Below are 13,686 nucleotides of genomic sequence, written 5' to 3'. Positions count from 1 at the left end.
AGCCATTAGCTTGTGTGGCTAAGTGGCCAATGAAGAATTTCCAAGGGATGGTTAGCACTGTGGCCAGCCTGACCCCTTGCTATTCCCTCCTGTTAGCCCACAGTCTGCTGGACTCCTCTTTATGCGGTCATCTCGAAGCAGCCCCTGCGGTGTGTCTGCATGTCTCTCACCCTGCGGATGGACTGGATCTGGGGCTGGTTGGCTCCCCACTCGTTCCAGTGCTTGTAAGGGCCCATCTCAAACACATACTGGAAGCCACGGTAGCCAGGGTACTGGTAGCCCACCCAGCTGTGAAGAGGAGAGAAACAGATGTGAAGCATGAATCTTAATCTAACCAGTTTCTCTCTCTATTAGAGCATTACTATTACTTTATTTAAACTGAATGTTATTCCTGTCTGAAATCTACAGTTGAGTATATAAAAACAGCACCAGAGAAAGGAATCAAAATGACTTACGTTCCACCGGTGACTTGAAGACTGGCAACACGATCCTGGAAGCCATAAGACCACAGGCTAGGAATATCCTCATCGCACACCTCCATTTTGCGACCCTCGAAGTTTGGACACTCGTACAGGCAGATCTTGTGGTCCTGGGGGTCCTATAAGATACAAACAACATTTTCAAGTTAGTTAATATCAAACAGTTTCTTTGTAACGAGCTGCTTTAGAGGGCCATAACAACAGACACTGTGGATGTGGTTGGTGTAGCCTCTGTTCCTAAATTTGAGTCAGTTTCAGTTTTTTTGTTGTGAGAAAATTGTGAGATTAAGTTAAGACCATGTGGTCAAAATGTTGCTTTAAAAACCAACATTAAAAAACGTATTTCCCTCAGTGGCACTAAAAGATGGATGAGAAGTTAGTTAGCTGTGAGGTCCAAATGGAACTGAACAATACAAGTAAAAATCAGCACAAACAGGAAAGGCAACATTAAAAATGACTCACCATCTTCATGGGCCTGACGGACATCATAGAGTCACACCTGTAGCTGTTGGTCCAGGTATCCCAGCGGGGGTACTCTCCCTTCTCCAGGATGAACATCTCACCAGTCAGGTTCTGCTGCTCGTAACCCACCCAGCTGCAAAGAAAGTTAGATAGATTTTACTTATTTGAATTAATCTCTTTGGTAAAAAGTTATGCAATATTTGAATGGCAGGTTTGGTGACTTACGGTCCACACTCGACCTTGATGGAACCAATTCTCTCGAAACCCTTCTCCATCAGGTTACGGGACTCTCCAAACAGGTCCATCCTGCGGCCCTGGAAGTTCTCGAATTCATAGAGACAAATCTGAAAAGAAAAGCCACCATAAGTATTAATTTGTTGAAGTGCACATTTACTTTAGTTTTTGTAGTCTTGAGTAGTAGTCCATTAAAAAAAAGTGAAAGCACCTTTTGATTGCGCAGCCCAATGGCAGAGTGGCTGCCAATACTGCCTTGAGCACCTGAGTGAGACATGATCAGATCTGGAAAGAGACGAGAAGAAACACAAAGACATTTAGCCATTTTCAGACATCACTGCGCACTTATGAAGAATGTAATTCCTGCTTCTTCTTTCTTGGCAGGTGTGTTAATTAGTACATTTTACTTTAGTAGGATTACTCTCCAATCCAATTTAACTGCTCAAGCCAGGACTAAAAAATAAGTCCAACACTCTAAACCTTGTTATTATCCCAGCAGCAACTTTGAAATCTAAATATAATGAATGTCAGCGCAGGTGAAGACAGAAATATCTCTTTTTTTTGCCTAAGGATTAAAAGTGAACATCTGGTTTGTCAGTGTTCACAAAAGGAGAAATATTTTCAGATGTAATTTTATATTGTGAACGTCATACAGTAAACCCAAAAAAAACCTACTTTGTGCCCTCTAGGACAGTTGGAATGTAGATCCTGATGACGACTTTAAGCTTAAAACATATATTGTGCTTACCATAAACCTCATAAACTGTATTTTCTTGTAACGTATAACTAATCACCCATTTCTTAGAAATCCACCCCAACAGTCTTTTTTAAATGGCATATTTTTTGTCTCAATCTCTTATCAAACAACTATATTCTCAGTGAGTTTCCTGTAACATTCCCTAAATGTATGTCCTCTCCATTGCAGAAAGAATATTGATCAACAAGCCACAAACCCAAATCTGTCCAAACCTTCCTTTTTTGAGAAGTTAAAGGAAGAGACGCCCATCTTTCTCACCAGTTTTTACCTCAGATTGAACCACTGAACATCACACCACACCTTGCTGCATTTTATGTCAATATTCCATCTACTCAGTCCAAAGTTAAGGTTTAAGAGACGAGCCAATCATGCTGTGATCAGACAGGAAAACCGAAATCTGTCCCTTTTTATCCACATTTTTTTTTAGCACTAAATAAGTAAGAAGACCTTTGAGTGAAAACTTACAGTTACAATTGCAGGTTGAAATGGACCGACCTTTGGTGGGACTGATGGCCGCCGTTGCGAGTGGGGATATATATATACATTCACATCCAGCTCAAGTCTATAAAGGCACAATTCTGCCTTCTCATTGGCTGTGAGCTGTTTGGAGCATCCTGCAGGGTCAGAGGTCACGCTGCTTATCTGCGGACAAGTCATGCTGACTCGGCTGCCTGTTTTGTTGTGCAGCACCATTGTGGGGGGACAGTCACTGCCATCAGCAGAAAGTTTGCCTGCCTCTCTACACACACACACACACACACACACACACACACACACACACACACACACACACACACACACACACACACACACACACACACACACACACACACACACACACACACACACACACACACACACACACACACACACATTCATACACACAACGCACACAGTTATTCATGCAATCACAATTCTCAAGCTTTGTACTTCACTTTCTTTCTTAAATTCTTTTTCTATTTTTTTCTGTCCTTCCCTTTGACCAGTTTGCTTCTGATTCATTTTGTTTTCATCTTCAAATTCTCTTTCTTTCCCTTTCTCTCCACCAGTGCAGCCGGTCTAAGCCTTTGAGCCCTGTGTGTGTAATGTGCTGACTGCAGGAGTGGCATCCATCTCCCTATTGTTTAGACAGGCACAGTGTTGGACACTCTTAGCGTATTTTGGACAGGCTGTGCTATCTGCACACTTCACATCTCATACAACCAAACACACACAATCATCTCATATGCACACATGCTGTTGTTCATGCAAAGAGGGATGCATGCACACAAAAATAATGTTTATTGAAAATCGATTTAAAAAGTTTCCGTGTGACCAAAAGGACACAAATATATTAAAATAACCTGTTAAAGCTTTAAATAACTGTTTTTACATGTAGGTTATATGTTGTGAAAGTGGATATTTTAAAATCTGCTGCCCTGTGATGTTTTGAATAGATAGTAGATTTACTCAAGAACTGAATGTACAAAATTGAGGTATTTATACTTTACTTGGGTACTTCCATGGTATCCTACTTTGTACTTCTACCCCACTACATTTCTGAAATCAAAATTGTACTCAGCGACCACAACATTAAAATGCTCCTACATATATTTGTGAGTGATAAAAACAAACAACATAATATTACTATAATAATGTAACACTCTAAAAGAAGCAGTTTTTCATAATGAGTACAACTTTTTGCACTTCAATGCACTTTGCTGTGATACTTCTGTACTTTTACTTATGTAACATTTTGAATTCATGACTTTTGGTTTTAATAGAGTATTTTTAGATTGTGGTATTTCTAGTTTTACCTCATTTTAGGATCTGAATACTCCTTCCACTACTGCTTTAGGCAAATAGTCACAGCATGAACTTATAAAATGAATTATTAGAGCATAGCAAAATAACCCACAGGAAATGTCATACAAAGAAAACAACCCATCTAAAATCAGAGCTATTTTAGACATTTATAGAGTTGACACGTGAAGAGGAACAGAGACAACTAGATCAGTTTAATTTGAATTCATATCATTTCTCTACTGAGAAAATGTCATACATTTTCTAAAATGCAATGCCTTACTGCTCAGTTTTATCTTAGGACAGAGAAACATTTTTACTGGAACTACCACAGGACTGATTATTTGGTTACCTGTGTGACTTCCCTTTTTTTAGCTCGTAAATAGCAGATTGTTCAAACCTGAGGCATTTGTGTTGAAAAGCTAACATTTACCTGGGATTTAATATGCTCCTGAGCTTTTTGTGTCTCAGTGTTATAGTTTGCTGTTCACCTTTGTGAGTCATGCAAGATTTTACAGTCACAAAAACATCTGTCTTATATTGCATCTTATATTGACATTGCTAGCTTAAGGCAAATACAAGGTGGCTGAAGTAAAATAAACGTCATACCTCTAATTATCTTTCTGGGTGTGACTGAGTAACCAGTTTGCTTAGACACTTATGAAAATAGAGCTATACGGATGTTCTCATACAGTACGTGCACATGATCTTTGCTGAGCTTAGAAATCATCAGCTTCATGCCACACACAGGAAATAATACTTTTACATAAAATGTTACTCTTAAATAGGAGTTTAAATTGATAACATATAAGGATAGTAAAACCTACATGACAAAAGTTTCTACATTTACTCTATTTATGTACAGATTGGTGACAAACCAACATAAGGGGTCATAGTATGGTGTTGGGCCACCACATGCCACCTGAACAGCTTCAATGTGCCCTGGCATTAATTCTATACACTCTGAACTCTACTGGACTCTACATCCAAAACATCTTCCCTCATTTGGTGTTTTGATGATGGTGGTGGAGAGCGCTGTCTAACATGTCAGTTCAAAATCTCCCATAGGTAAATGATTCACAAACCATGCCAGCAAAATGCCCCCCACAGCATAACAGAGCCACTGGACCCCTCAATCTAGGGTTAAAGCATTCAGGCCTGTACATTGCCCTTGGTGTATGCATACATGCACTTGCCCACTTGTGGAGAATAAGGTGAATTATGATTCAGTAGTCTATGATTCTTGCACCACTGAACTCTCAAATGTGCATTCATCTTTGTAATGAGGGGTTTAAGCACTGCAGCCCTACTATAAAATCCCTCTCTATGTAATTATTGATGGACTGTTGTTGCTGACAGTCCGATCACGTCCTGCTTTGACATTCTCAGTCACTTGAAGAAGATTTGCTCTTCTGTTTTTCCTTACACATCGCACTAATGCACAAGCATCACAGTCATCAAATGTTGACCATATATCTGACCCTATTTACTGATGTATTTCCTGTAGATCTAAATGCAGATGTCACTTTAGTTCTTATTGAGACTGCAGCCAGCTGAGCAGTCTTTGTGACTGAAGCTCCTGCTATCCGTGCCCCTACAATGAACCCATTTTCAAAGTTACTCAGATCTTTTCCTCATGTCATTTTGATACAAAATCAGAATCAAATAGCGTTTAGCTCAGCGTTCCTATACATGCCACAGAGCATGAATGGATGGTAATTGCTTAATAGTACCAGACAGTGCATCTGTGTGGAAGAATCTGCATTTGTTATGTTTCTCCACTCATTTAGTTTTAATTAGCACCCATCTGTATCTGTAATGTGTAAAACAAGTTTAATGTTTCAGACATTTATTCCTCAACAACCCCAAGTATTTAGAGTGTGTGTAGCTTTGTAATATGAACACTAAAATGTATTTTTGCATGAGCTTTTTGTTGAAAATGAACACTGTTTGAGATAGCTAGATTAACTGCTTTAATGTTAAATATGTGTTTGCAGTATTTAATGCATCCCAATTAATAGTTGCTTTTACTGCCATGGAGAAATAAAAAACATTGAACTATTATTAGGTTGCATTAAGTAGAGTGGCATTGAACAAACCTCTGAAATCATTGAACAAACCTCTTAATGTCAGTTGTCACTGTCTAAATGGTTGTGTATAGACGTGTGCGTTTCTTTGTGTGGGCTAAATGTATGCATGCCTGCATGGCCTCTTCGTGTCTGTCTCTGCCCATGACTGTGTGTGTGCATGACTGAGCATGTGTGTACATAGGAGTGAATGAAAAGGTGAAAGGACCAGAGATGTGGGATCAGTAGAGGTGGACATCAGATTGGAGACAGAGCACAGCGCGGTGTGGAAAAAAACATAGTAAGTACAATATTAAAATGTGAATCAAACTTGTTCATTAGACTCCTTTTGTAAAAGCTTCTAGGATCTAGTTTTAAGAAACCAGTATGAAGTTGAAGAGTGTTTAATGTGTTTTGTTTGTAACCTGTTTTTTGCTTTACACTTGACCATGTTGTTTTCCCATTTGCACGCATAACTGGCAAAAATATCCACATCTGTGATGATCTGTTTCCTGGACCCAGCTGTGCCAGGACTGTGGTCCGACCCACTGGTCATGGACGATTTGGAACTTGTGCTTACTGCACTGGGCATGGTGCCCTTTATCCAGTTCCACCACAGAGAAATAAAGCCTAGCAGCTCAGTGTTGAACAATGGCTGGAAGAGCAATGTGCTGACTCCTGCCCGGACCAACAGGCCCAGCTACTTTTCAGCACCAGCATGTATAAATAGGTCCGTTTACTCCGGGGTCAGAACATCGTTTTTGTGGAGCCCCCTGTGAGCACTGCACTGCTATTCTTTGGGGCCGGTCAGGTAAGCCCTTCATCTCAATCCATTCAACCTATAGACCATTGTCACTTTACATTGTTGTTGCCTTTGTCTTTGCTCTTTCTGCTGAGCCACATGAATGTATAGAGTGAGGTCAGACGTGCAGATGCGCAGACATACTGACTGCGCAACAGCTTTGTGCATACATTAACAGCAGCTGGTTACGTGTGAGCATGTGCAGTTTCAGGGAAGGTTCTAAGACTCCAAACACATGACATGTGGTCACAGTTTAATCTGTAATGCAACAAATATCTAAATAACATAGATGTTTACACTATCACTGTAATAGCAGATCATTATTTTAAATGCAGCTGTAAGTCAACCCACACTTGTGATTCTGAGGTGGTAAATGGTGGTGAAACTAGTTATGTCACACACACGCACAAACAAACAAAACTAAACACAAAACATACGAAAGTGGACATTTATAACATAATCTTATAGGTTTGATCACATCACGCAAATCACATTTGTCAAACATGAAAATAACAATGACAGCAGATAGTTTAAGCTTCTTGAAAATAAACTGACACTAACTAAGACATTAGCTGAAACACACATATGTGGCATGAAGCCATTGTGTTTGATGTTTCCCTTGATTTGCCTACAAATAATATAATAAAATCAATAAAAATGTGGTTCTGCTCTCTGCACTGAAGGTAAATCCGCACTGAGAAACACAGTAGCATGGCTCTGAATAATCCCAACCCTCTGGGACCATGGAAGGTGAGTCTGATGTCATGCCACGGACGATCAACAAAAGCAGATTACATTTTTTTTAATTTAATGCCTGGCCTGATGATGTCAATAATGTGTGTGTCTGTACACACATCAGTGTGTGCGTGTGGCATGTGCATACTACATGTATGCATTTGTGTCTTCTCCAGATCACAGTTTATGACCAGGAGAACTTCCAGGGGAAGCGTCTGGAGTTTACCTCAGCATGCCAGAACATCATGGAGTGCGGCGTGGACAACATCCGCTCTCTGAAGGTGGAGTGTGGAGCGTAAGTCAAGCAGAGAGGAGAAACACAGGAGAAACTACTGTACTTGCAGCAGTAATTTACCCAAATTATATGTTTATATCTTTCACATTCAGCAGAAATTGACATATTTAACAAGTTATTGGTCCACTTTTGCCTTATTAGAATCCATTGAAGCATATTTTAATGGTTAAACTCTAGAATTTGCACCTTAAAATGACTGAAAAATCCCTACATATACTGTAGGTCTTGCTTGTTTCCAAAACCATTCAACACAAATCACGTCTCTGAAACCTGGTGATCAGTCTGTTTTATCAGTGTCCTAATGATCCAGTAATGTTGTATTTGTGTGTGTGTGTGTGTGTGTGTGTGTGTGTGTGTGTGTGTGTGTGTGTGTGTGTATGTGTGTCTGCTTGTATGGACAGCTGGACAGGATATGAGCACTCCAGCTTCTGTGGACAGCAGTTTGTGTTGGAGAGAGGAGAGTATCCTCACTGGGAGTCGTGGAGTGGCAGCAACGCCTACCACATTGAGAGGATGATGTCCTTCCGCCCCATCTGCTCTGCTGTGAGTCTCTCCTCCAAAACCAACAGCTTCTGTTTCCCTCTGTCTGAAAAAGGACAACATTTGACTCATTAAATTGACTCATTTGGGATTAGAACTCCCGTTTCTTGCGTGTCAAGCCTACAGACTGACGTATGCCAGCTGCTGGTTGCAGCTAAAAATATACTGTTTTGCAGTGCTGATTTACAGAGCACTTTCTATAATGTTGGTCACAGAGAGGAAACGCAAGTAGGGAGCGTTAATCTTGTAGAGAATGGCTTGATAGATAATTATAGTATCCACTGAACAAACATTTGATCCTCATCTGGTATATAACAGCAGCTATGAGTGTCCAACTATGAGTGTCCAACATGGACAGAAAGTGAAACAGTTACATGTCTGTTACTCAATACCTCCGTAAATGGACAACACAAAGTACTTGCTACAAAAAAACCTGGTTTCAGTGTACGGATCACTTTGCAGTTTACAGTAACCTGCAGTAGATGAGCATCATCATTGCTAACACAGTATAGCTGGTGCTGGTTTCTGTTTAATGACTTACACTGAACTTGTCTTTTCTTGCATTTCGTGTACACAGAACCACAAGGAGTCCAAGATGGTGCTGTTTGAGAAGGAGAACTTCATGGGACGTCAGTGGGAGATAAATGATGACTACCCCTCTCTGCAGGCCATGGGCTGGGGCAACAATGAGATTGGATCCATGCAAGTTCAGAGTGGCGCGTAAGTCTCAGCCTCTGTTTGCACTCACATGGATCACTCTGACATGTTACTGCTGGCATAGACCAACAGGATAAAAAGTGTGGCCTTTTTTACACATATGGTAAACGACTGCATTTATAAAACGCCTTTCTAGTATTCCATTTACACTCACATTCATATGCTGATGGAAGAGACTGCCGTACAAGATGCCTACACACTAGGATATCTATTCTAACACTGATTCACACACACTTACGCACCACTAGCACACCCTTCAGGATTCAGTATCTTGCAAAGTACACTTTGACATGCAGACTGGAGGAGCCGGGGATCAAATCACCATCTTCCGTTTAGTGGATGACTTGAACTGCCTCCTGAGCCACAGCCACCCTGCATGGTGCAATATAATTTAAAAATCAAAAGGAAATATAACACACAACATAGTATGTATTGTTTTGCTGCTCCAAGTAAAAAAACGTATTTCTTGCTAATCAGAAAAATATACAAAGATAGTGGTATGTAATTGAATCCTAATTGCATTCATTTTAAAAACTGGTCTAACCTGATTTTATCTGAGTGAAGGAAGTCTTAGATTTTTGTCTCCACTTTCTTATGTCACATCCTCATTTGAATGGAGTGAGTCATACGCACACAATGCCAGATTTTAAAGAGGCCTGCAGTATTTAGCCACTTCCTTCTTCTCACATAGTTTAAAATTCTTGTTATATTTTATGTAAATGTATCTTATATCACGTGGGTAACATTTCATTTTACACGTAACCACATATTTATCATTAATATCTGCTTTCCTGTCCTCATCTTCCCCTCCCTCACTCCTCTTCCAGCTGGGTGTGCTACCAGTTCCCTGGTTACCGTGGTTACCAGTACATCATGGAGTGCGATCGTCATGGCGGCGAGTACAAACATTACAGAGAGTGGGGCTCCCATGCTCAGTCCTTCCAGGTGCAGTCGCTGCGTCGAATCCAGCAATAAAGACCTGCAGCCCCTCTCTCTCCCCAACTGCTCACTCTTTACCTCCTCCAGCTCCTCCTCCTCCTCTTGCTCCCTTCACCCAGTCATTCCAGCACTCCCTGGTGCTTCACCAGCAACATGTTTACAGCACTTTTGTTTTGTTCTGTTGCCAAATGACAATAAAAAAAGAGTGATTAAAAAAATTAAGGAAAAAAAAAAAGAGCCACTGGAGAAAGGCCGCTGACCGCCCCACTGAGAAGAGAAGAGGAGGGAGTTAAAGGGCCTGATGATGTAACTCAGACTCATTGCCCCTCATTTCCTGTTGGTGCCAGCAGGTGTAAAAAATAAATGGGCAACTTAAAATAAACAACAATACAAGAGTCTGCTGCTAGCCTTCATTGTGCTTGTTGTGATTTATTTGTATTTCCTGTTTTTAGGGAATTATATGTCGCAGTTAATTTCACTAAACTTCTCCATTTGTCTGTGACCATTTACAATTAAGCAATGCTATTATAACAGAAGATATAGGCATCACCCCTCTAATACCTTAAACATGCTCCACATTGACCTGGAGTCAAAGCTGGGCATTGTTAACTAAAATTACTCTTGTGTCAAAGTGTCACATAAAATATGCATTTAGAGAGATGCAAGACCCTCCATGTAGATTACTGCCCAAAGAGTTATAGCATCCTAGAAAAAGGGACCTGGCAGATATTTTGCCATATCAAGCAACTCAAGCTGTTTGGGTTCCCTTTAATGAGCACCCGACAAGCATCACCAGCTTTTAGTCAATGCTAATGCTTTATTATTGGAAATCAATGGAAACAGTCACGATTAAGAGGGGACCAATAATGTTATAACAGAGAGAATACATGCTAAAATTCTTGAACCAACAACTAAAATATAATTTTCAAAATGCAAACAAATTAAACATATTGTAGTTGCTTCTTTCATCCATCCAATATAATGATTACTGATAACAGCACAAAGTAAAACTCATTTTCACTTAGTTCCTTGAGGTTTTCTCTATTTATAATAATAATAATAATAATAATGATAATAATAGTGAACTTCATTTATAAAGCACCTCTCATATCATAAAATGCAGTTCAAAGTGCTTTATAAGAGATTAGTAAAATAGGCTACTAATAATAGAAACGCTGATAGTGGTAAAAAATAATCTTAAGATATAAAAAACATAAACCAAGTATGAGCAATATAGAAGGCACATCAAAATATAACAATCACATTAAAAAAGAAGGTGGAATCAATTAAAAGCAAGATCATGAAATAAGTTTTGAGGTTCTGAAGTTTCTTAAGACTATCAACAGTCTTATTTGTGATGGAAGTTTGTTACAAACCTTTGGTGCATAATAACAGCCTATGCCTAACCATATTTTTTGTAATTAATTTCTGGTTCATTGAGCACTAAATGACCTAAGGGAATGGTTTGGAACACACTCAGATAAGCAATCAGAGAGGCATGAAGGTAAACCATTTAAGGCCTTTTAAACAAGTAAATGGATTTTAAAGACAATCTTCATTGTTACAGATAACCAGTGAAATGACACTAGAACTGGTATAATATGTTTTCTTTTCCTGGATTTGTTAAAATTCTGAATGCTGCATTTGGAAAGTTGCAGCCTATCATTTGTTTCAGGTAATCCAGTATATAGTGCATTACTGTAATCTTGGCAAGTAAATAATGTACTTAATGCAATCTAGGCAAATACAAAGGATTGCATCAACCTTTTGGCATCTTCCAATGAGAGGTAACTCTTGCAATATTTCTTACATGAGAAAAGCAACTTGTGATTTAAAATCCAACTCAGAGTCAAGAATAACAGACATGTTTTTAAAACTTCAGGCTTGTTCTGTAGAGCCATGCTTCCAATTTTTAACCTCAGTAAAAAAGAGTTGTCAGTCAGCATAACTGCAGATGACATTTACTGTATGTCTAAGCTTGAGGAAAAGGGTTCAATATGGTCCAAATAACTATGGATACTCCTTAGCGTCTCCTTTTTTAAAAGCTTTTTTTTCATAGTCTGCTACTAATGCACCAGAATAGGACATGAACAGGTGTGCCCCGAGGCTTTACTAAAACAAACAGAAGGGATTCAGGAAAGCTTTTCAGTATTTTTTTTAGGTACACAGAGATAAAACATACATGCAGCAACTCTCTCACACACAGCAGAACAAAATTATATGAGACAAAAAGTATATTTTTCCAAATGATAAAAAACCCTCTAACATTACTTAAGACAAACAATTTGGCATTGTACAATTTCAGGTTAGACAGTTCAAACAAGGCATGTGTGGTCTATGAATAATAAAGAGCGAAATATAAAAAGAAAGAAAGATAAAAAACAGGAAATTATGCGATGAAAGAAAATAATTCTTGCGAGGGTGTATACTGGAAAGGTTGATTGGACATTAACCAATGAATTCTTTACATAAAGCCATTTGTTTCTTCATCTTAGACATATACTACAAAGAAGGGAACAAATGCTTCTCAGGCCTCTTGAAGACACAGAAGAGGTTTGATTAGAATTATTATTAATATTATCGGATTATTAACATCAAGTCAATAAAACAACTTAAATGTAAATACCTTCAGTGTAGCAGCTTTAACAATCAAATGGGGGGGGGGGGGGGGGGGTATCAATGGTGAGCTACATGAGTTTAATTCAAAGTGGGGTAAAGTCAAGTGGTTACTTACCTAATATGCTGGCAAACAGATAACCAAGGCATTATGAAATATTATGTCAAACATAGTATAACTATTAATATTAATAATCAGGTTATTTATTTATTTATCTCGTTGTGGAAGAAAAATGCATGAACTAAACTCAATGGTCTGGGTTGGTGAGGGAATGGTTGTTGTGTTTTGATGATTTTGTATATTTTTGTATTTCAGTCTCTTGTGTGCGGCTGCAATCAAGCAAACACCTGTGCATGCTCAATCACACACTGAGAAACTGAGAGGTTGAGCTGAGTTTCTTCCCACAGCCTATCAGAGCCATCAACAATTAACAAAAAACTGTTGAGGGACAATGTACTCAAGGACTTTCACCTATCTCCCTTTATAAAACCAGAAACCACAATGTGATATTGCACTACTTCCATTAAAATACTGTTGCCAACTTATTTGCACTGTAACTATGTTTACTCCTCCACCATTTTATTTTATCTAATGTTCACTTTACAACCATGTTTACACTTTTGCACTATGAATAGTTTTATTTTTATTATTGGCTCTTTCATTAACAGATAGACACATATTTTATAAATATTAGTCTATCTTTTATAATTTCTTGTACTTGTATTGTACACTGCCTGGGAATTTGATGTATATCACTATATGTACTTGTCTCATACTTTCTCTGTAACTATATTATGGACTTTGAAGCCATTTTATTTTCTATATGTGATATAAAACTCATGTTGTCTTGGTTTTGTTGATTTTGGGAGTGGCAGCTATAGTAGATTCATGCACTTGTTAAATTTCTGCAGCTCTAGTTTTAACCAGAACAAAGACATCAGAGCCCATTACTCCAGTTCTAAAGTCTTTACACTGGCTCCCAGTCAGCTATAGAATAGATTTTAAAGTTCTGCTACTGGTCTACAAATCACTGAATGGTTTAGGTCCAGAATACATGAATGACATCTTAGTAGAATATAAACCCAGTCGAGCTCTGAGATCTACTGACTAAGGTCAGATAGTGGAGCCCAGAGTTCAGACTAAACATGTTGAAGCAGCTTTTATACAACTGGAACAAGCTACCAGCAGAACTGAAATCAGCCCCAACTGTGAACATTTTCAAATCCAGGTTAAAAACACTAAAGCACTTAAAATTTCATTC

General features: G+C 38.8%; 2 protein-coding genes across 2 annotated transcripts; one reads left to right on the top strand and one right to left on the bottom strand.

The window, feature by feature from the left end:
• Positions 1–119: 119 nt before the first annotated feature.
• On the bottom strand, positions 120–2,496 carry crybb1l3 (crystallin, beta B1, like 3). Its single transcript, XM_062418886.1, has 6 exons — positions 2,398–2,496; positions 1,387–1,460; positions 1,167–1,285; positions 942–1,074; positions 456–598; positions 120–288 (listed from the first exon to the last, which is right to left on the bottom strand). The coding sequence occupies exons 2-6, from the start codon at positions 1,450–1,452 to the stop codon at positions 120–122; spliced, it is 630 nt and encodes a 209-aa protein (XP_062274870.1). The 5' UTR covers positions 1,453–1,460; positions 2,398–2,496.
• Positions 2,497–7,270: 4,774 nt separating this feature from the next.
• cryba1a (crystallin, beta A1a) lies at positions 7,271–9,844 on the top strand. The gene is made up of 5 exons (XM_062419111.1): positions 7,271–7,332; positions 7,494–7,612; positions 8,014–8,155; positions 8,730–8,872; positions 9,697–9,844. The coding sequence occupies exons 1-5, from the start codon at positions 7,294–7,296 to the stop codon at positions 9,842–9,844; spliced, it is 591 nt and encodes a 196-aa protein (XP_062275095.1). The 5' UTR covers positions 7,271–7,293.
• Positions 9,845–13,686: the final 3,842 nt, after the last annotated feature.

This window comes from Scomber scombrus, chromosome 5, assembly GCF_963691925.1.
Source record: "Scomber scombrus chromosome 5, fScoSco1.1, whole genome shotgun sequence".
Classification (NCBI taxonomy): Eukaryota; Metazoa; Chordata; class Actinopteri; order Scombriformes; family Scombridae; genus Scomber; species Scomber scombrus.
This window is presented reverse-complemented; position numbering and strand designations above follow the sequence as displayed.